The 24,064-nt window shown below is 38.6% G+C and overlaps 1 protein-coding gene across 18 annotated transcripts in view; it reads left to right on the top strand.

Moving 5' to 3' along the window:
- Nucleotides 1-24,064, top strand: part of LOC109683367 (ERC protein 2) — a 998,591-nt gene that overhangs the window by 527,925 nt on the left and 446,602 nt on the right. For 15 of the 18 annotated variants that reach the window (XR_012436318.1, XR_012436316.1, XR_012436319.1 and 12 more), the window contains one exon: nt 2,784-2,795. The exons of the other annotated variants lie outside the window; for them this stretch is intronic. Coding sequence is in view for 10 of the 15 variants with exons in the window: in XM_074043977.1 (XP_073900078.1) it covers nt 2,784-2,795 (12 nt within the window). In the remaining 5 variants the exon portion in view is untranslated. The remainder of the gene's footprint in view (nt 1-2,783; nt 2,796-24,064) is intronic. 18 annotated transcript variants of the gene reach the window in all.

Below are 24,064 nucleotides of genomic sequence, written 5' to 3'. Positions count from 1 at the left end.
AAGGTTTCTTAGCATTATGACATATATCTCCATTTTGGAGTCACAGAGAGTGGTTGCAATTAAGTTTATAATTTTGAAAACCAAAATATTGAAACTGAAATAAATTTGTGGTCTCTGACTTGTAACATGACCTACTAGAGTGAAATGCTTCTTTTTGAAACAGTCTCTGTTCTAAAGTATTCTAGAACTTCAGTCATATGCAACAGAACATTTTGTTCAAGGTCAGGAATAACTCAGACACCCCTGACACTGACTTGCTTCTCTTTCAGAATGCAGTTTGTGTTTGCTTTCTGTACTGTCAGTCTTCCCATTTTTAAAATTTCCTTCACAATGGATGCATGCCAAATCATGGCTGGCATTTCATGATGCAGTTACCTCTTAAATCCTAAGCAAATGGTGGTTTTTATCACCCATTAAAGAGTCTGCTTTTCATGGTGCACTTTGCTCTAGTGTGGTTCCCATGTGCACTTGTGCCCATGAACTCTTACACTTGATGCTGATGGCTCAGCTGGGAGCTTCTGCCCTGATGTGTATGTAGGCTACTCTGGAGGGCTTGGCCACAAGGCCAAGCCTTGAACACAAGGATGGTGTTCAAAATCAGGATGAAGACTTGACACCTCAAAGATTCCAGGTTTCACATATACTATACAACTGAACAGCTGACCAAAACCTTCAAGGCAGTGAAATAGGTGGCATTTCTGTGTCAGCTCCCATCCAAGTCTCTGAGTTTTATTTAAAATTTCAGAATCCTTTGGTGCCTAAGGAAAGAGAAAGGTTAATAGTCTGTCAAGCAAGGTCTGCTGCCAATGTATTTCTTGCATCCCACCCATGGGAATGAATTGTTCAGGTGACCATTCATGTAATTTTCTTAAATCAGTTTGGGGTTTTACCAGTATTTGTCTAGAAGATGAAGAATGCCCAGATGGAGTCCTCATTCACATGCCTCCCCACTGTGGAGGGGAGGGTGGGTGCCTTCATGTTTTACTCATGAGACATAACATCACAATGGAAGACAAGGTAGTACTTAATTATCTGGACCAAGAGCTAATGCCACCAGACATTTGGATATTAAGAAATGATTTTAAGTGCCTAACAGAACCTTATCTATGATTGAGAAAGAAACTATTATTTTCCGTTCTGATTTGCTTAATAACGTGCTGACAAAATTTCCTTGATACCTTTCAGAATTCTTTTCAAAATGTAAACTTAAGCTTTATTATTCTTTTTAAAGTATGATAATGTGTTCTAGAAGTTTCATGGTACATGGAAGAAACCTGATAGCAGTTCTATTTTGTTTTGATACTCTTCTTTCTGAATAATTTCCACTTATGTTTATGAATGTATTTGAAGGAATTTCTTTATAACAAGTGGCAGATGGCTGTCACCATTTTTAGTGAAATTTTGGAGAGCATCATGGATCCTATGGATGCCTTTGATAAAAACTAGGAACCCTTGGAAAAGGCAGCTACATAGTAAATATGTGCTTGTTACACCAGTTTACAATTTCCTAAAGCTTGGCTAAGGACCTCTGATCCAGAAGAATTTGAATCAGCAGTTGGAGCCAGTGTTGCTGAAGTATCCACAATGACCATGACCTGACCTCTTATTTTTGATCAATTGAACATTTATTATCATGAAATACTCTGCAGAAGGATCTCAGATACAAAGAATTATTGAATCAACACTCTTACCATGTGTTTATCTTGAATTTTTTCTTTGATTTTTTTCATCATATAGTTTCCATTTGAAATTTTTTAGTTAAAGCTTTATCCTAAGAATTTTTGGGGGAGTTATTTTTCCTTACTATGTGACATGCTCAAAACTACTTTTTCATAGTGTGGAATGGTGGGGTCCCACTGAGCAGATAGCTGGGAAGTATTTATATATCCACTTTGCTTTTGCAAAGAGTGTTTGATAAACTAACAAAATGAATGTCCACTGTGTGCTTCTGTGGTAACCTGGAAAATGATTATGATTTTTCTTTCTCTCTTTTAAAAAAATTTTTGTTTGCCATTAGAGACTGTGTTAGATATTTTTGTACAAATAAGTTAACAAGCATCTGGATATTCTCAGTGATGACATTGCAACTTCATTTTCACAACTGAAAAAAATTACTCTCTGCTTTGGAAGTTCTCTACTCTTGCCAGGGAGGCTGATAGACAGGTGGTACCCCACCCTTAGCCCTCCTCACAGGGTCTTTGATCACTGCTAGGTACAGCTCTGTAAGCATCTAAAATGGAAATCTTTGAACCAAAAGCCAAATTGCTCAGCTCCTTTTGGTTTTCATGGATGAAGGAAAAATATCTCATAGAATATAACCATCCAACTTACCAGTTCAAATAAAAATCTTTGTGACATCACTGCTTACTGTCAGGTCTAATACCTTAGTATTTCCATTTCAATTTATTAAATAATAAAATTTTATATGCACACAGATAGGGACATTATAAATATTCCTTCAGAGAAAGGCAAATGTGGGAGGGTGCACACCACTGGGCCACATCAGTGCTTGCTGTGATCGTGTGTATGAGAACAGATATAGGTTTCTTCTGCATGGTGTTTAATGTAACAGTTTACGGAAGGTGTCAAGGACTTTGGGGGTGGGGGTAATACCAGATAAAAGTTGCTTTATTGTCCTTTGTTTGGTTATAAAACCTGCTGATATAACATCTGTTGGCTCTATGTTTAAAACTAATGTGTTTCTTTCCTTTTATTCTCTTTTGCTATTCCTTTTCCTTTTTGCTTATCCTCCAAATTGCTGCTTTCACCCTTGCTCCAATCAGCTTGACTTTCAGGTCAGTACTTTCAGTTTTTCTTCTAACTGCCTTTCCCTCCTAAGCTAAATTTATTGCTTGCACTTGTTTAACATTTCTGAAATGGTTTTCCTCTGGCCACCACATTTTTTTTTTCCATTTTATCCCATGCCTAGGGAAGGTTTATTTTATGAGAAGCCTGTATAGGTGGGAAAAGGCAAAGAAGAAGAAGGAAATAAATCACTGTTAGATTATTTGATAAATTCTACTCCTGGATTATAAAATCAGTAAGAGAAATCATCGCAATAACTCCCAGCATTTCTCCTGAGCAGCTCAGAAAATGGACTGCATGTTGATACATGTGGAAAAAACACAATGCAAGATGCTAAATTTAACCCGGAGAACAAAAGATCTCCCCTTAACACAGCAACTTAAAAGCTAAATTTAATGGCACAAACTATTCAGACTTTTTGCTTAATAAGTCACCATGTTTTGAAAGATTTATAATACTTTTTTAAAGTCACTTTTGAAAATTATCAGTGTGTTAGTAACATATTGTACACACATGTTATTTCCTGTCATTGTTTTGGTTTTAACTTTCTAACTTCGTTTTTATTAGCCAGAAGACATACTTTAATTACCTAGGGCAAAGCATATGGAACCGAGTGTAAAATCATTCATTGTTGACTGTGTGTGTACCCCAATATTAAGAAGAGCAATGGACATTTTGGTGGAAAATCCATCCCAGATTTGATTCTTCTAATATAGGAAGTCAAGTCAGTACTTTCTGCTTCCTTAAGTCAATAATGCAGAGCACTATGTAGTGATTTTTTTTGTGATTCAATAATGAGTTTAAAGGATACTCACTATATGATTTTGGGGCTATCTAGACTTCAGAAAAACAAATTCTTAAGTTGGCAGTCAACCCAGTTGTTCTTTTGAGAAGTGAGCTATATTATTTTCTCTTTATGCAGGATCTGTACCCTTTATTCTGTCCTATCTCCCAAGCATTCAGGCCAGTGCATTTACTCCAGAAGCAACTAATTCCAAAACGAGGCCTCCGGCTCACATACAAGTGTTGTCATGCCATCAACTCCCAATGCTGGTGGCTCACACTCCTTGCCTGCTTCTTTGCAATTCCCACATACCACAGTGCAGATCCCACAGGAACTGCCTGAACTTCATCATGCTGAAAGAAGTCCTGTTCTCCAAAGTTTCCCTTCATAGGTCTAAACAGAGATTGAAAGACCTTCACAATTGCTCTCATCAGAAATCTGGTGACTGCTGCACCTTTTGGACTGGACGAAATCAGTGTGGCTGTGTGTAGAAACATAGACTTCATAATTACAGGGGCAGGAGGCTCAGCCACATGGCATCCAAACCTGTCCTCCAAGGTTTGAATCTACTCACTTACTAAAGCTTTAAGCTTTTTCCCTCTGCTGTCTTTTTTGTTTTCTTTCTCCTTTGCTTTCCTTCTGCTGCCCCTGATCTGTCCCTCTTAGTATTGAAGCCCTTTAGATGGGGTTCCTTTTTGCTCTCACAGAAACCTCAACCCGTTGCCTGAGCCTTCAGTTTTTTCCTTATTCATGATGAATGAACAGGAATTTTTATTTCCAGATGGTAGGATGCAGGGTTAAGGCTGGCAGGGGTTTGGGGTAACCACTGGTTCTCTGGGTAAAGGACAGAGTGTACTGATGGGTTTGGTAAAAATACACTCACCAAATCTACCTGGATGAACTATAGGGGTTAAATCAAGATTCATATCATTCTAGTATCATTTACCCTTTGTTTTCAGATGAACACAGTGGAGACAATTTACAATCATTGTGAATAATGTTTGTTTGTGTTTTTACTGTAGGAGGAATTGGGCAGCCCTGCCCTCATGAAAACAAAAAAGTTTGTAGAATCTTGGAAGCTTTCTTAAGCTTTGACAAGTTTCCAGAGCTAACTATGCTTTTTTTTTTCAACCACTTCCAGGTTTACCAGTTAAAATAAAATGAAACTTAACAATTGAATGCAGTCTCTGACCCATGTGCTATCTTTGTACGGCATACAGTTGAGATACGTGTGTGCAGGCGTATATACGTATATATGTAAATGTATATCTATACATATCATGGATTTCAGAAAAATCATGTCTGATCTTTCTTATCCTAGAAATTTGTGATGCCCTGCCTGCCCCCCCCCACCCCAATCTGAAGTTTGAAAACCTCACTAACTCCCGGGTTTTTCTATGTGCTCTGGATTCCATCAGAAGTTTTGTCTTCCAACTGTTTTTTTTTTTTTTTTGATGACCTCATTTCCTTTTCAGTCCCTATGTGAACTCTCAAGCTTAAATTCAGGTAGACAGGTATTAAGTATGGGTTTAGTAAAATGCAGATGTCATATTCTAAATCTGTTCTGGTCTCTGGGAACTCCAGTAAACTCTCTGATAAAGAATCTCTTTACCCACAAAGCAGTGTGAAGCTGGAGAAGTTTAATGGAATCCCTGCATTGTGCTCAGGGGGAAGGTTTATGTGAAAATTGCTCATTTCTGGCATGTGACTTATGACAGATGGGATTATCTCAATAAATGTATGCAGGAATTGACTAAAGAAAAAAAAATGTTTTGGGATTCAGTTCAAAATCCTGCCAGAGAATCAACCAAGTAAACCGAGAGGCTCTTGCAGTCTCCAGCTTACTTGGGATCCTAGATCAGCAGCTTCCTTGTTTGGGCCTTAGTGACCCCCTCTGGAGAGGAGTAGCCATCTTTAGAGCAAGTCTTCTGGGATCCGCCTGCACATGGGCATCACATGTCTCATGGAGGGGCTGTTGGTGATGGACCTTGTACTTCTCCCTGGAAATAGGATGGAGCTGGTGGCTGGCGCCTGGCAGCAGGCGTGAGCTCATTGTTACAGTCACTTCAAACACTTCTACCAAAATAAACTCTTTGTGATGTTTCCCCAAAGTTGAGCACTGTGCTCTCAATCCCTGGTTCTTCTCCCAAAAGATGAAGTCACTCTTCCCAGACCTCAGAGGCCTATTGCCCAAAGACATAATGAAAAGCAGCTTACCCAATCGATCATCCTCTTACTGCCCTGCAGTCTGCTGGGGTCAGTTCTTTGCCCCATTTCCTCCCTAAAAACACAATGAGTAACTACTGTGCTCTAGGCTGGACGCTACAGGATGGCTTGGCATTGCCAGAGAACAGTTGATGAAAGACCGACCTAACCATTTAAGAAATGCCATATATGACATTCTTCTTTTTTATATTTATGATGCAGGTTGATAATATAATAATAATAACAATGATAATAACAATAATAGAAATGAAAATAACAGGAGTACCAGTAGCAGCAATGATACAATTGAAATGATCACGTTTGATGTAGTATTCACTTCTCATAAGGAGTGAGCATAAGGTTGAGATTTTCCTTCTTTCTTCCACATTAGAGAAGAGGAAACTGGAGTTCATAAAAGTTGGATATTTTGCTTGGGTTAATATGCTAATAAGTATTGTTGTTTTGTCCCCAAAGCCAATCCTTTCTGACTGATAAATTTAATCTTTTACCACTTCTGCTGTAGTTGCATAGCAAAGGCTTTATGAAGGTCTGCAGCAAAGAGAACTGCTGCAGCTTTGTTAAATGTGCTCTTTTCCAAATATGGCATTCATAGAATATATTACAAGAAGTGCTTTGGGGAAAATGCTCCTATCTGCTCTGCAGCCAGCCTTTCCCTTCATTCTGAGAATAACTCTGGTCCCCTTGCCCCCTGCTTCTTCTGGTATCTATCCTGCCCCTATAGGGCTAGCTCAGGTGTTGCTTCTCCTAGTTGGCTTCCTCTGAGCCCACACTGCTCTGTGCAGTGTGTTGGGGCACACACGGGAGATTCCACCTGACTCTTGAATGTTTATTGTTGAAAGAAGGAATTCCCTTTAGCTTTGTTTCACCCCCTCCTATCCTTGCTTAACTCCTTTTCTCTGTCCCCAAAGAGAGTTGCGCATGGACTCTGAGTTGGCTACATTGGATACTGGACCTAGCATTAGACCAGAAGCCCTAAGAAAAGAAATGATTTGTTTGCTGTCAAACTGGATGTTTGAAAGTTAAACAAAAATACAAATAAAAAGAGAGAGGGAAAGCTGCCTTCTGAACTACTCTCATTTTCTGCCCTCAGGTCCTTTGATTTCCTCTCTCTCTCTCCCACTCCCGCCTTTCACTCTTTCTTCTGCTCTTCCTTCCTCTTCTCCTGCTTCTTGGACCATTCATTGAAGTCTTTCTTATTGTATGTAGGAGTCAGTGCTCAGTGTTGGGGACATGGCAGTAAAACAGACATGACCCCTTTCCTTACTGATTCAAAGACCAACACTTCCTGTAAGGAAGGATTTTGCCACTGAGAAACATAATTTATTCCATTTATACTAATTGAAACAACTAGATTTCAGGTGTGTGTTTTTCCCCTTTTCCTGTCAGGGTTAAAGGGGTTATCCACAGGTCAGAAAATAATTTCCCTCTTTAAAGCTGCCTTATACTAATGCTGACATTTCTGGTGAAGTGTCAGAAAATTTTATGCCCAAGCAGAACTGGTAGAAAGCCAGAAATCGGCTGAGTTTGCTTTGGGTGCACATATTTTATTGGGGATGGAAAAAAAGTTGTTTTCTCTGATTTACAGCTCCTGCAAACATGAAGTGGGATCTAAATTTAGAAATGGTTTTGAACCTTTGAGGTTTAGCCAGGCTGTGTGCTTGTACCTTCCTGACCCTGGCCTTGGTGGGACTGGGACTTGCTGTGGCAAATGAAGGCTGAGCCAGCTCTGATTTACAGAACTAGCACTTTATGCTCCATATTGGTTTTACTTTTTGGCCTTTGCTTGAGCTGCTACTCTGGTGCCCTATCTCACAAATGGTGAAAATTGAAAGAACACAATTGGTGTTCTAGTTGAAATGTTTTTGGAGGTTCCTTGGAAATGAGTAAATATACTTGTAAATCTGCTAGAGCAGTGACAGCAACATCCAGAGCTATAATCAGGTAAACCCAGGTCGGCCTCATGAACCTTGACCCACAGTAAGAGATACCAAATTAGTAAAGTTAAACATTCATCTGTACCATTTAAAATTTTTTTTTCCTCTCAAAACTTTCTTTTCCCTGTTCTTCCCTTCCTCTTGGCTTTGATTGGTACTACCATATGGATGAATATCAGCAAATAGTAAATCTCTCAAGTTATGTTAGACTTTTCTGTAAATGTTAAGAAGGAATTCAAAAAAATGTTTCTTGGTATTATTATAAATCACTTTATAGAAAAATAATATCTTATTTCCTTTATATGGCTTTTCTTATGAAATGTGAATTCTATCACTTCATTACCCACAATATAGCTTGAGTTTGTAGGGAAACCTATCCATTTAGTGACTGAGACTTTCTCCCATATTTAGTGAAGGTGTTTGGAATTTCCATACTGCATAATGTCACATGTTTGTAACACCAATATTTTTGGGGTGAGCCAATTTTAAAAATAAGTGGGTACTGTGTGACTGTCTGAAGAAAATGCATTATAGTTGTTCTATCTAATGAAGGCTTTGAAATTTTTTTGTGTGTGAGAGTTCTGATAATTTCAGTATCTGCCAGTCTTTCATTTTACCCCAAAAATTCAACAAATACTATGTAGGTGAAAATGAGCTACAATATTAATATTAAAGTGAGCACATATGAAAAGTAGAATAGGAAGCCAGAAATCAACTGATTTTGCTTGGCTGTGATTATTTTATTGGGGATAGAAAAACATTGTTTTCTGTACTTCATAGCTTCTACAAACAGTGGGTTTTGTAGAATTATTTTTATAGCAAAACTTAAATGTTAGAAACTAGAGTGGACTTGGAAGTTGAAACAAATTTCCCCTTGAATACTCTCTGTAGCTGCTTTTTCCGTCCAAAATGGTGAGACGCGCGTTTTAACTCTAGCTTCCAGGGATTTTAGATTGGGAACGTTGTTCATACAAGCAGTGCTCTTTTTGGTATATACAGAGCTGTATGCACAGTAATTTATGCTTTACAATATATATTTTTTTCAATGAAAGGTGAAAAGTGTGATTCTCAATAGCGTTTTGAAGAAATGTATTAGTTCTTGTGAATCCCTGCCAATTCTTGTAAAGACACAAAGGTGAACGTTTTAACATGGGGTGGGGACAGAATTTCACATAGAGAATTGCTTTGTAAATTTTTACTTCAGGTCCTGGGAAAAATCCCTTTTGAAGGTTTTAGGAAAGCAGCCACCACCTTTGTCATATGGGAACATTTAATAACAGCAGTCTCTCACAGGCTTTTGGTGTTGGTCAACTGAAATATCCTGTGGCTGAACAGATATTGATGTGATGTGTGAGTTGAAGTGTAAGAGAGTGGTTTTAAATTTAACTTCAGAGCCCTCTGCTATTTAATCATATGTCAGTTTGATGGTTCCAAGGACAGTGTGATAGGCTGCTCACAGATAATTACCGTGGAGAGAAGGAGTTGGTTATACTAATGAATAGCTGGAGAATCTTCTGATAGCCTGCAATGAATGTGCTATGGTGAGAAGCACTCACTCAGTAATTGGTAGATAGGTGTCCTATCTCTTTGCTGAGTGTGGGTGCTCTTGCACCACCAAAGTGAGCAAAGTAGGGGCTCTTTAGAGATTCCTGAACAGATAAAGAAGGATGGCTCTTGAAGTTCATGCATGTTGTCGCTCCCAGACCTGATATCAGTTTATATTAATATTTCACTCATAGTCCAGGTTATTCAAGTTGTTAGAAAATTAAGCCACATTCTAAGAAATAAGGCTTTCACTGTTATAGCAGTGACAGAACAAGATGTTCCTCGTCTTTACGCTGTCTCTGTGTGTGAAGAATGGAGACAATGCAATTGTAGGGCATCCGTCATGGGCTTGAGATCAGGATGCACACGAGCCTGGAGCACTGTCCTGGCATGGTAGATGTTCAATAAATAGCAGTGGTTGTAGTTGTCATTTTTATGGTCATGTTGATGTTTTCATGAAGAAGTGGCAGATGATCCTGCAAAACAGCCTTCATTACCTCTCTAGTTGTGAAAAATAGAGTGGCTAAAATAAAAACTTTAGACTTTTCCCCCTAAAGGGGAGATTTTTTTTTTTTTGGCAGAAAGGTTGAAAACAATATCATTCTGCCAAAGGCATTTTTTTCCCTCAGGGATAGGAATAAGTGAACATAGAAAAATTCATCATTTGATTATTGAAAAGTAGTATATAAATATGCAAACTAATTCTTTGAATGCTTTTTTGTCTTATATAAGGATACATTTTAGACTTTTCTATAAGTAGATAGCCAGGATTTAGCTATTGCTTTTCTGAATTCATGTTATAAAAGGATCTGATATTGAGTTTAAAGTATATCTCTTCATCCACTTCTCATTTTCATTGCCTTAAGAACTTTCATCAATGCAGGAAAAAAGGAACCCTCTTACACTGTTGGTGGGAATGTAAACTAGTACAACCACTCTGGAAAAAAATTTGGAGGCTACTTAAAAAGCTAGACATCGATCTACCATTTGATCCAGCAATACCACTCTTGGGGATATACCCAAAAGACTGTGACACAGGTTACTCCAGAGGCACCTGCACACTCATGTTTATTGTGGCACTATTCACAATAGCCAAGTTATGGAAACAGCCAAGATGCCCCACCACCGACAAATGGATTAAGAAAATGTGGTATCTATACACAATGGAATTTTATGCAGCCATGAAGAAGAACGAAATGTTATCATTCGCTGGTAAATGGATGGAATTGGAGAACATCATTCTGAGTGAGGTTACCCTGGCCCAAAAGACCAAAAATCATATGTTCTCCCTCATATGTGGACATTAGATCAAGGGCGAACACAACAATGGGATTGGACTTTGAGCACATGATAAAAGCGAGAGCACACAAGGGAGGGGTGAGGATAGGTAAGACAGCTAAAAAACTAGCTAGCATTTGTTGCCCTTAACGCAGAGAAACTAAAGCAGATACCTTAAAAGCAACTGAGGCCAATAGGAAAAGGGGACCAGGAACTAGAGAAAAGGTTAGATGAAAAAGAATTAACCTAGAAGGTAACACCCACGCACAGGAAATCAATGTGAGTCAATGCCCTGTATAGCTATCCTTATCTCAACCAGCAAAAACCCTTGTTCCTTCCTATTATTGCTTATACTCTCTCTACAACAAAATTAGAAATAAGGGCAAAATAGTTTCTGCTGGGTATTGAGGGCGTGGAGGGGAGAGAGAGGGGGCGGAGTGGGTGGAAAGGGAGGAGTTAGGGGCAGAGGGGAGAAATGACCCAAGCCTTGTATGCACATGAATAATAATAATAATAATAAAAAAGAACAACAGCAACAACAACAAAAAATTTTTATACTGGTAAAAAAAACACTTTCATCAAATAGTAATCAATACCTCCTCTTTACTAGGCACTGTGATGTAACTAGGACTACCCCCAGAAGCAAATTGATAGTATTTGTAAAATATCATTTACACAAATGGTATGATGTAATAACACACTTCTCTGCACCTTGATTTCTTTTTTATGCCACTAGGTTTGAACTCAGGGCCTCATGCTTGCTAGGCAGGCACTCTCCCAACTGAGCTACCCTCCTAGTCCTTTTTGCTTTTATTTTTCAAATAAGAGCTTGTGTTTTCCCATGTGCCAGCCTGGACCACAGTCCTCCTATTTATGTCTTCTTCATATATGGGATGATAGGCACATGCCACCACACCAAGGTTATTGATTGAGATGGGGCCTTGCTAACTTTTTGCCTGGGCTTGCATTGAACCATGATCCTCCTGATGTCTGCCTCCTAGAGTAGGAAGAATTACATTTGTTTTCTTTATGAAATCTTCCTATATTCTTGCATAGAAGTTTTCCCTTCCTTTTTCCCTCCGTATACTATTTCATTGTAGAAAACAATCCTCTTGGATTGTTTCAGGTCATTTCCTCTCATATAGACTGTTGTCATAGATAATTAATAGACTAAATTTCTGTATATGAATGTATCTGTAGGATAAATTCTTAGATGTGGAATTACTAGGGCAATACACTTCTAATTTTGTTAGACTTTCCAGTTGCCCTCCCCAGAGGTGTAAGCCTTATAGTCCCATCAGCAGTATATAAGGTGCCTCTTAAGACACTGTGATTTTCAAACTTTTTGTATTTGTCAAGTTTAGTTTTGCTTTGCCTATGTCTTACTATAGGTGAAAATAGACATGTTTAAATATGTTTACACCCTGTCATATTATTTTATTGGTCTTTTCTTATATATTTGTAGGATCTCTTTTTGTTTTACAAAAATTATCCATTTGTTTTTCATCTCTGTTTTAAATAGTCACTTCTTCCCATTTACCATATTCCTTTTGATTATGATAATTTTGTTTTTTTTCAGTACTGGGACTCAGGGCCTATACCCTGAGTCACTCCACCAGCCCATTTTTTTTGTGATGGATTTTTTGAGGTAGGGTCTCGTGAACTATTTGCCTTGGCTGGCTTCAAACCATGATCCTCCTGATCTCTGCCCCCTGAGTAGCTAGGATTATAGGTGTGAATTACTTAGCACCTGGTTAATGGTGGTTTTTAATATGCAGAAGAAATTTTAAATTCTGTGTAAATATGCTTAGTCTTTTTTAATATCTTCTGAATTTTGTGTTATAGAAACTACTTCTACACTGTAAGATTCTGAGAAGAGTTGTCCTTTGGCTTCTTTTAGTATTTTTGTGTTTCCTGTCTTTGTTCTGGCTGCTATAACAAAATGCCATAAGCTGGTAGATTATAAATGACACAAATTTATTTCTTATAATTCTGGAGGGTGGAAATCCAAGGTCAAAGTGCTGGTAGATTCTGCATCTGGTGAGGGCCTGCTTTCTGGCTCATGTATAGAACCTTCTTACTGTGTCCTCACAAGGTGGAAGTGGCAAATAAGCTTCCTTAGGCCACTTCTACAATTCTAAGGGCACTGATTCCATCCCTGATCACTTCTCACAAGGCCCTACCTCTTACCCTCATCACCTTGGGGGTTAGGATTTCAACATAGCATTTTTAGGAGGACACAAGCATTCTTTTAGTATTTTTATGGTCCGATTTTCTGTATTGAAGTCTTTGAACCATCTGGAATTTATCTTAGTTTAAAGTATGAAGTATGGCTATAACTTCATTTTTTCCCTAGGTCAAGTACAGTTTAAATGTCACTTCCTCCATTTGCCATTCGCTGGAGCTAGGCCAGTGCAGGTTGGGTTTGTGTGTTACAAGTTCGTGGAGCTTCCCACTAGAACATGGAGCACCACCCTTAATTGCTCATTCCATGTCTCTTTCAGTTGGTCTGGGACTTCAACATGGAAAGGACCTGTCTTATCCATCCAGTGCCTGAAAAATAGTGGACACTTAAATAACATAAGTTGTACAGAAATAGAATTCTGAGGATGTAGAAATTCTGAATAATTAGTGGCCATTGGAAAAGGCTTGTAGAGTGGAATGTGAGGCACTGTTAGAGAGAACCAAGTCAACAGGGTGGTGTAGGATTGGCCAGCTCCTGCTGTATGGAACAGTCTTAACAACTCTATGTCCATCCTGGATGGCTTTTCCTTGCTTTTCTCTGCAAGATCCAGCAGAAACATCATGTTTTCTTCTTTCTTTTGGGAAGGCTAGTGTCTCAGCTTTCCCTGGGTTCAGTGAGCCCTACCTGCATCAAGAACAGGTGTGGAAAATACGGCAAGCAGGAGCTAAGAACAGAGAGGTTTTGGCTGTGCTGTGCTGTGTGTGTGTGTGTGTGTATGTTAACATTTTTATTAGCATATTAGTTGTACAAGGGTTTCATCATTGTATTTTCATGTATTCTTACAATGTAACTTGGTTAGATTCACCCCCTCCATCATTCTCCCTCATCCATCTTTCATCTTCTTAAAACAATTCTAACAGGTTTCATTATTCTATTATGATACAAGCATATGAAGTACATCGACCATATTCACCCTCCTGCTATTACCCACTCCCTAACAGGACCTGTTTTAATTCCTGTCTTTCATTTTTTAAAGTGTATGTTCATTGTTCAGAGGGGTTTCACCATGATATTTCACCCATGAATACATTATGCTTTAATCAGATCAACCCCCTCTGTTACTCTCCCTTATCCTTACCACCAACTCTTTATTAATAAGCTGCTTTCAGTGTGTTTCACTATGCCATCTTCCTATATGGATGAAATGTATTTCAATGTTAGTCTCTATCATTCACTGTTTGGGATAGCTAAGTAGTGCTGCCCAGTAGGCAATTTGGAATGAAACCTGGAACTTGGCAAAGGGGCCTTGCACATGGCAGAGGATAGCAGATTCTGAGTGTGGGCACCAGAGGCAGAAGGGTTGGGGTACATTTGTATGAACATGATGATATTTGCACTGGGATAGAAATATGGAAATGATGTTACCAGACTGAGAAGTAAGTGAGGAGCCTGAGCAAATGTGCCAGAGGTGGAAGATATAAGGCATTCTCAGAAGAAAGGGTAGGGTCTGTAGCTGGGGCTCTGGAATAGGAACAAGAATGGGTAAAAAGGATTGGCCAAGACAAGGAAAGCCTCGTGTGCTTAACTAAGGTATTTTGAAATTTTTGAGCCCAGAAGAGTGTAATTAGGAGTTTCTTCTAGGGGTATTAGCCCTGTAGCACCTTGTGCTGGAGGAGCAGGGAAAAGAGGCCCAAACTGGAGGAACAGTGACACTGACATGAGACAAAACAGGTTAAGTGTTGTGGTTGTAATGAATAAACATTTATTTTTGGCTGTACTTGGGTTTAGAATTTGGGGCATAGTGTTTTCTAAACACACTCTATCATTAGAGCCTCACGTCTAGCCCTTTTTTGTTAAAGGGTTTTTTTTTTTCCCTCAGATAGTATATCATGTTTTTGCCTGGGACTGACCTTAGATCATGATCTTCCTACTATGACTCTGTTTAGCTGGGATTACAAGCACGAAGTACCATACCCAGCTTGTTTGGTGAGATGGGATCTTGCTAGCTGTTTACTTGGGCTAGCCTTGAACCTCTGCCCTCCTGTACCAGCTTTGAACCTCCATCCTCCTGATCTCTACCTCCAGAGTAACTGAGATTATAGGCTTAGGCCACTGTACACTACATGAAAAAACATTTTTTGAAAGTACAAAAACATCAAAATCAGAATTTTAGTTTCATCCTCCTTTAATTTTTGAAAGAACAAGGATATATTTCAGCAAGAGCCAGCAAGACAGGAAAAAGCTGAACAAGCAAAAACAGAGCTACTATAAGAAAATAAAGGTGTTGTGGCAGACATTGTATTTCACAGACTGTACTCCTGCTACTGCTGTTGCAGCAGAAATAAGGATATAGTGTGTTGAGTCTTGAGAGCACAGTGCTGTGCATTCTGCAGGGCTCATTTCATTTTTCTCTTTATAGCAACTCCAAGATGGTAGATGATGTTATTAGTCCCATTTTTTCATGAGGAAACCAAGGTTGTCTTCCTCTTATACAGCTACTGAGTGTGGAGCCAGGGTTCAAACTCAGCTATTTCCACTCATGAGCCAGAATCTTAAGCACCGTGTCGTATTCCACAGCAAGACTGCTTGTGCTAGTATGAATTGGTTTGGCCCAAGCCCCCCTGGAACCATAGGGACCACTCTTTAATGTACTTCTTTTGGGACGGAAATCTGTTTCTATAACACAAAGGATTCCAAGCGTTGATGAAAGCCTGTTATAATGGAAGTTGAGAAGCTGTTTGTGTTGGCAGTTCCAGCAGCTTTTTTTTTTTTTTTTAGCTTCTGGTCCAAGTCCTCACCCTCTCTTGAGCAGGAATGTGAAATTCCTCTTTCTGAAGTGAGTTTGAATGGGCCCAGTGAGTGGCCTCCATGGAGTAGCAGCTTTGTAGACTGCAGACAGTCATCAGCACTGGACGAACTTCAAGAATCATGGACAGCAGAAATGGGGGAAGACCTGGGGCCATCCATCCTCCTGCAGGTTTAAGATGGTTCCCGGCAGGGAATTCTGGGGAAGCAGCCAAGAGAAAAAAGATATAGTTCTAGGAGGAATTTTCTGCTTCTTCCAGGAATCGTTTTTGGGACGGTTCTTCATGGCCCCACACAGTGTGATCAGAGAATCACAGCAGCATAAAAGCTGAAAAGAAATGAAGGCCTTTGTTGTGATGTGTGATGATTTTCTTTTAGGAAGGAAAAAAACAAAAAAGCAAAACTCCAAAGGAAAGCTGAGCTGGGCTCTCCGCAGCACAGTACCTGCATCTGCCTTGATCTTGCCTGAGACGAGTGGGAGCGCTGGCTGCATGTAACAAAAGCCTGAAGATGCAAGGCTCTTACCAGCGCTTGCATTGTGCTATGGGATAGTTGTGCCTTCCTCATCATATTTTTAGGTCAAAGGGTAGGAATCATGCCATCAAAATGTATGGTCTTCTCCTGCAGAGCTTAGGGGTTTTGGTTTAAACTTTTAAACTTTCAACTTTGAAGCTTTATGACTTTGTCGGCTATCTGATGGAAAGGGTATGTGTTGACTTCTCTGTTCCTGACCTACATGGAGGGTGGGAGATCTCTGCTGTCTATTTGCTTGGTTTACCTTCTCATCTCCCAAAGACATTTGACTTTTGTCCAGTCCGCCCAAATTAAGATGTTTTGGGCAGAGTAAGTCGCATCCCTTTCTTCAACCTCCCTACATTTTAAATGCTCTTCGTAGGCTGTTTTTATCAGATGGTCAACTAAGCTATGTAATTCAAAGTGCCTTTCTTGGAAAGATTTGTTGTCATTCACTACCTGCTTTCTATGTGTCAGGCTCTACTGGTGATGCAGCTTTTTTTCCTATTCCCCACAACAACCCTCTAAGAAGTATTACTTTGTAATGAATCGATGAGTAAAGTGAGGCTTAATGAAGTTACTGGTAACCTGCTAAAGGTCACCGAATTTGAACACAGGCTATCTCAAGAGCAAGAGGCATATGAACACAGGCACACATGGAAACTCCCTTATATGCCATATGTGATGGTTAATCTTGATTGTCAACTTGATTGGACTGAGAGATGCATAGGAGATTAGTGAAGCCCCTCTCTGAGTGTGTCTGTGAGGATGTTTTCTAGAGAGAATTAAGTAATAGGGGATGGGCCTCCCCTGAATATGTGCAGTACAGTTCGATAGGCTGGGGACCTAGATGGAATGATAGAGAAAAAAGAAAGCAAGCTATACAGACATATTCCTCTCTGCTTCCTGGCCACCATGTGAGCTGCTCTACTCACCATACCCTCCCCACCATGATGGACTGAATCCTCTGCAACCGTAGCTAAAATAAATCTTTCCTCAAGTTGTTTATGTCAGTTATTTTATCACAGGGTCAAAAATACTTAACATACCATAATAAAAACAATTTCTTTAAAAATTCTGGGGCAATAGGGAATAGGACTATGTTGTAGAAAGGCATCTATCTCATATTTCCAATAAACCACAATAGACCTCATTGGCCTATTACTACACTCATCCCCTACTCTACCATATGTTTGGCATGTAGTTTTGGAAGTGTCTCAACTTCTACCTGGTTTTCTAAGAGAAATCTGTAAGTAGCCTGTGGTACACCCACCACTGTATCTAATTCAATACCTTCCACCCCTCTGATTTCCTGTTCTCTGTGTCATTGTTCCCAATGGTCATTTGAACTACTGCAGTAGCCTCCAGATAGTCACAGTCTGTCCCAATCATCTTGTCCAGATAAAGTAAGTATGGCAACAGCCTGTGCCTAGAAGTCCCTGTTAACTCCTTCTCTGACGTTGGGCAAAATATAAAACTCTACCATTTGGCTTATGAAGCCCTTCATACTCTGGCTTTGGGTTGATTCCAAGTCTCATCTTAGACCACACAAAGCCCCTCTACTTCCTTATTTCCCATGGAGTGTTTGCTTTCACTGAATGCTAGCCTTTTCCTATCTCTTTACATCAGAGTCTACTTTTCTCATTACTCAACTGCCCTTTTTTCTTTTCTTTACCTACAAAATGCCTTCTTGTCCTTGAAGTCCCAATTCACGTTACCTTGTCCTTGAAGTCCCAATTCACGTTACCTTTTGATTCATCTCAAAACACAGGAGTTCCACCTTGTGTTCTGAAAGTACTTAGGTAATGTTCTTTTCAAAAGCATCTTATTGTTTCTTTCCATGATTCTCCCTTCCACTAAACTTTGAATTGACTAATAAAAAGGATTGTATCTTCTTCACCTTTGTACCCTCAGTGTATGACTTGTGCTTAGTGTTCTGTAAGTATTTGATGGAGGAATGGGTAGAAGTATAGATGGAAGGACAGGTATATTAATGGACATCAGGGAATCCAGATGGGAGCCATTTCAATGCCTGGACAATGAAAACAAAGACACAAGCTAATATGGTAGAAAAGAAAATAAAGAGGAGGTAACTGGCAGTACACAGTGACCAGTATATGTGATGTATTAAGAAGAAAGGGCATTTACTCCTCTTTACTCCCAATCTTGGAGGCTTTGGTGGAAAAATAGTGCAGAAGAGTGAGGATGATTTGGGCTCTGGAGATGGAACAGTTGAGATTTTAGTAGTTAGTACATTGAGATGTATATGGTATGTCCAGGCAGAGTTGTTCAGGTCCTTGCTCTTCAGAGGGTGATTTCAGATTCCTGCCTGACATCTCCTCTTCCGGCTCCACCGTCTCTTTCCAGTCCTCTTTTCTTTACCCCAGGCTCTGTGTTCCTGTTGTGGAATGATATCCAAGACATACTGTAAGTTGTATATAGCATTACGCATTTTTTAAAGGGGATGTGTGCCTATGCTTGTATTGTGCCTAAAAAAGTTCTGGAAAGATTGACAAAACCCTTAACTGTGGAAATGGTTATTAGGGAAGTTGAAGGGGTTATATAACTTTTCTTTTTATAAACTCTTTGTACTAGTTAATTTTTTATTTGTAGCATGTGTTATTTTTTAAAGATACAGTGCACATACAATAAATTCATCTTTTAAGTTGTATAATTCAGTGCCTTTTGGTATATTCAGAAAGTTTGTACAACCACTACCATTACTAATTCTAGAATTAAAATTTCAGCACTGTAAAAAAGAATCCCATTAGTAGTCACTCCTCACTCCCCCATCCATTCCTCCATCTCTCCAGTCTCTGGCAACTACTAATCTACTTTCTGCCCCTAAGAATTTGAGTATTCAGGACATTTCATATAATTGGAATCATATAATGTGTAGTCTTTTGTGACTATTTACATTTAGTATAATGTATTTCAGTTTCATGTATATCATACTCCATTCCTTTTTATTGATGAATAATATTATACTGAATGAGTATACTATATTTTGTTCATCATGTGAACAAATTTTGGTTTCTTCTTTTAGATATTATGATAGACAGTAGCTAGTATTATTACAATAGCTGGTATAGAGGAGTGGAATTGTTTTGTGACATGGTAACTCTGTTTAACTTTTTGAGAAGCTGCCAAATTATTTTCCAAAGTGATTATGCCATTTTATGTTCCCATAAGCAACATATAATTTTTCCAAGCTATCTACATTCTCACCAAAACTTGTTGTTATCTGCCTTTTTGATCATAGCCATCCTAGTGGGTATGAAGTCATTTTGATCTGCCTTTCCCTAATGACTAGTGGTGCTGAACGTATTTTCATTGGCCATTTGTATATCTTATTTGGAGAAATATCTATTCAAATCCTTTGCTTATTTAATTGGATTATTTGTCTTTATATTGTTGAGTTGTGCTGTTCATATATTCTGGATAGTAGATCCTTATTAAATATGTAACTTTATTTGTTTTCTTGTACACTAGTAATTTTACATTGGATTTGATGTTTTTTGCTTAAAATTTTGTCTAATACATACTAGTTAATATTTTAATACACTAGAAGGTCAATATCTTAAAAATTGTGCTCTGGGAGAAAGTAAGCAGAGTTATACTGTTATGATTAATTATGTTGCTTATACAGTGACCCTTAGTATCTGCAGTTATATGGTTCCAAGTACCCATCATGAAGGAAAAATTGCACATGCTCACAATGCAGAAATAGTCCATGGATCCTTGATTCATTTTCCCATAATGCTGGCCACCTTCCATTAAAGACATGCCACCTTTCAACAAATCTAAACTTTTTACTTTATCATTTCAATTTAACACCTTCACTTTTACCCTTGATTTTTGAGCACCATTTGCTTTGGGGAGGCAGATTTTCCTAAAATTAAGGATAGGGAAACACTCGGAAGATCACCCAACAACTTAAATACAAATGATGATAACACAAGACTAATTGAGAGCTTCCATAAAGCTATGTATCATGAACGTGGTAGCTTAATTTTTTTGTTTTTGAAGTTTCTTTTGATTTTTATATATGTATTCTTAATTTACTGACTTCACTGGTCAAAACCTTGTGTAATAAATCCATGAATAAGATGGGCTTACTGTAAATAAATTTACAGTTGACAGCTTTACGATATAACTTATTTTTTCTTATTTAACATTTGTATTAAGGGTCTGGAATAGGGGAGTAGGTGGCAAATTAACAGAAGTGCCAAGTGACACTAAAGTTATAGGACTACAAAGTGTGCAGATTGAAAACTCTGAGAAGAGGGAAAAATGATCCAATTAAAATAAGGATTCGAATATGAGCAGAAAGAAAGATCAGATGTAACTTTCTTTCAATAGCCACTTATAGAAACGTTTAAACTGGAGGAAATGGCAAGGGCCCAGGGTGAAGTACTAGAAGGGTTTAGGGCCAATTCAGATCATTTGGCACTGCTTTTTGAAGGTGTGATGAAGTAGCATTAACACCCCAATGCAGAGAACCTTTGCAAAGTGTAATCTTGACCTTTGTTATGGTTCGAATATGAAATGGCCCTCACAGGCTCATGTATTGAATGTTTGTTCCCTAAGCTGGTAGCACTTTCTGAGGAGGCTCTGGAAACTTGAGGAAGTGAGGCCCCATTGGAAGAAGTAGGTCACTGGATGTGTGCATTCTAAAGCTGTACCAGGTCTCCAGTCCCCTTCCTGCTCTCTCTGCTTCCCATCTGCCATGAGGTAAAGAAATTTTCCACACCGTACACTGGCAATGCCTTGATGTTCTGCCTAGGCCAAGCAACATGAACTGAGCCTTCTGAACTGCGCTAAAATAAATTCATCCTCTCTTTAAGTTGTTGATGTCAGGTATTTTGGTCACAGTTGTGTCAAAGTAGCTAATATAACTCCAAACATAGACTCCTACAAATACATGTGAAATAGATGCTTTCCATCTTGAGGATTCCTTATCTGTCTTTAAAATGAATCTGCACCTTGAATATTTACTTAGCTTTTGTGTCTACTGATGTGACTGAACTTCAAACTCTGAGCCACTTCCAGCCAAATAATTTTCCCACTTAAAATGCTCAGGGTATAGCCTCATTTTATAGTGCCATAAAATGAAATTTAAAAAGCCTCTCCAGAGAGCTGTGATTACTATTTTTTTCTTTAGTTGTTAGCCAAGCTAATAAATATTTTTAGCAGTTCTGTCATCAAATGTCATATAAAACTATATCTAATGATCAAACCTAAGAGGATCCTAAGCACCACAGCCTGTGTGTGGCTCTAGGAAGAAGTGACCCACCTGATAATTAGGCCCTTGGGTTTTCAGAAGCAGGACATAACAAACAGCATCTACTCTAGAGGGGTGGATAAAGGGGCCGTTGCAAAGGTCGGCTCACTTCAGATCAGCTGGCTGTCAGGTAAGTGAAGGTAGAATTGCAAAGCCATATGATATGTGTTTTCATTTCTCAGTCATCAGATGCATATTTTCAGTTCTGAAGAGACGCTGCTCATGATTGGAGATAGTCACACAGCCTCTCCCTTCATATGTAAGCATTGGAGATAGATCTCTATATCTCCAATTTCTGACCTGTGGCCTTCCAGTCTTCTAGCTTCTCAGGCTCCCCAGCATACCTTCTTGGGTTCTCTAGCACATGATATTTCTTTTTAAAGGTCTCCATTAAAGCTTGGGCCCTTTCTCAAATTTTTGACAGCCAGTAATTCATAAAGGAAAAATGAATTAACTTCATTTTAGCATAGTTGTAGGGCAGGAGAGTTGTTTGGAAGTGATTTCTGCAGGCTGTTAAGACAGCTCCTTAGCTTTCAGGGCTGGCAAGAGAAGGGTGAAAAGTAATGAGTTAACCTGCTAAGAATTTGGCCATTTTAATCATTTGAGTCTGGACATACTTTGTCTCCATTTATACTGAGTAGGGAAACAGCTATCTTGATAAGCAGGGATTTATCTCACCCCCACCTCTCAGTGGCTGCCTGGATTCAGAGTAGAATAGACTTCTTTATGTACCAAGGGCAATGGACATGCTTTATATGAGTAAGAAAAAAAATACCATTGGTATTTTTTCAGAGTTCTTATCAGCAAAGAGCATTACTAAGAAACTCAATAGGGTAGTGATGACATTCAGTTTTATTTGTACCAGGAATGCACAGATGGCTGGAGTTAGCAGCTATTTCTTTTTAGCACGTATCTCTCATTATTGTTAGTGGGAATTATTCAGAACTATCAGAGGGGAAAACAGGGGAGAGTCTGTAGTGTCATATAAATGCACATCATTTTTGTGCAGAGGTCATAAACTTTGAATAATTCCTTTCTGTAATTGTAACTTCCCATAGTTAGTTTATTCTTCTTGCTGAATTTGTATCCTGTCAAGGAATTTTTAATGGCCTGAAGAAAAGCATTTCAGCAAACTGCACAGGTCTGAAACTTACAATTAGTCATTGCAACTTGTGGGCTCATATGTGAATAGCTCAATCGAGATGTGTTTTTACATAAAAATTCTCCTTGATTAATTACCCAGGAAATGCTCCTAGCTCATAGAAATTTGTAACTCTGTATCATAAAATATTCTACTCCCAAAGGTCCAGTCATTGAGAAACCTGTGATTTTTTTTTTTGAGCTATTATATTTTTAAGTATTGCCAGGACTTTTCTCTTTAATCATTTTATCCCAATAACCATTTAGAAAATAAACACCAACAGTCAGAGAAGATATAATTCCTTATAATTTTACTTTTAAATTGAGAATGCAAAAAGCAGTCTTAGTTTTCTAGATGACGCATCTTAAAATATAGTACTTAAATAAAAACTCAAATGGAAAGAAACTCAGTTAATTAAAACATAGGGCTTGATTTTACTATTGTTTAAAACATTGAGACTTTGACACATTATTTTTGAGCCATGACTTAGTCCATTTTGTGCTGTTGTAATAGCCTATCACAGACTAGGAAATCTATAATGAAGAGATATTTATTCCTTGATGTTCTGGAAGACTGGGAAGTCCAGGTTGAAGCGCTAGCATCTGCTGAGGCCTTTTTGCTGTGTCATCCATGGCAGAAGGCAGAAGAGTTAGAGAAGGCGATAGGGAGCAAGAGAGAGAACAAGAGAGGGCCAAACTTACCCTTTTTGAAAATGAACCACTCCTCGGATAACAGCACTCATCCATTCATGAGGGTAAGTGTCACATGACCATGACATTTTCCATTAGGCTCTACCTCCTATCACTGCCACATTGGGGATCAAGTTTCCAACACACGAGCTTTGGGGACATATTCAAAGTACAACAAATAAAATGTTGCTTTCCTCCTGGAAAATGAAGAAATGTTGCCTTTATAATGCTTTCAGTTTCTTCAGTTGAGAAAGGAAGAAATCTTTGTTGCTTCTGATTTCTTTGAAGGAGGAATTCTGATTTTAAATTGTGCAAAAAGAAGGAATTTAAGATTTATGTCAGCAAATGGGCCCAATAGTGATCAGAATCACTGCATAGGCTGAGAAATATGAGATTAAGACTCTGTTAGAGCAAAATACCTACATTTGCAAACAAATTCCTTTTAAAGTGCTTTATCTTGAATCTTGTTTTTGTATTCATTTATAATTGATATATTTTTCTTATAAGTAAAAAATTAAATACGACTTATGACCTATTGACATATAAAAATCTTTTGTACAGTATGACTTCAAATTATTTTTTACTTCTAAGTTGTGCTATAGCTGCATTTAATGAAGAGGCATTCATACATTATCCTATAGGAACTTTCTAAAACTTTAGTTATTTCTCAGTCCTCAGCTGTTCACTAGGTTTCCTAAAACAATGAAGGACAGAAATGTAAAACAGGTCATGTTAAGGGAAGGTAAATGAAGAGGGTGAATTTGGTTGAGGTATATGGAACATTGTAACCTACCTTAGTCACTTTAAGAAGGGGAGTGGGAAAGGAGGGAGAATAATAAAGGAGATGAACCCAACTGGGGTACAGTGAAACCCCC

This window comes from Castor canadensis, chromosome 10, assembly GCF_047511655.1.
Source record: "Castor canadensis chromosome 10, mCasCan1.hap1v2, whole genome shotgun sequence".
Classification (NCBI taxonomy): Eukaryota; Metazoa; Chordata; class Mammalia; order Rodentia; family Castoridae; genus Castor; species Castor canadensis.
The sequence above is the reverse complement of the archived record's forward strand: the minus strand, read 5'-3'. Positions and strand labels throughout refer to the sequence as shown.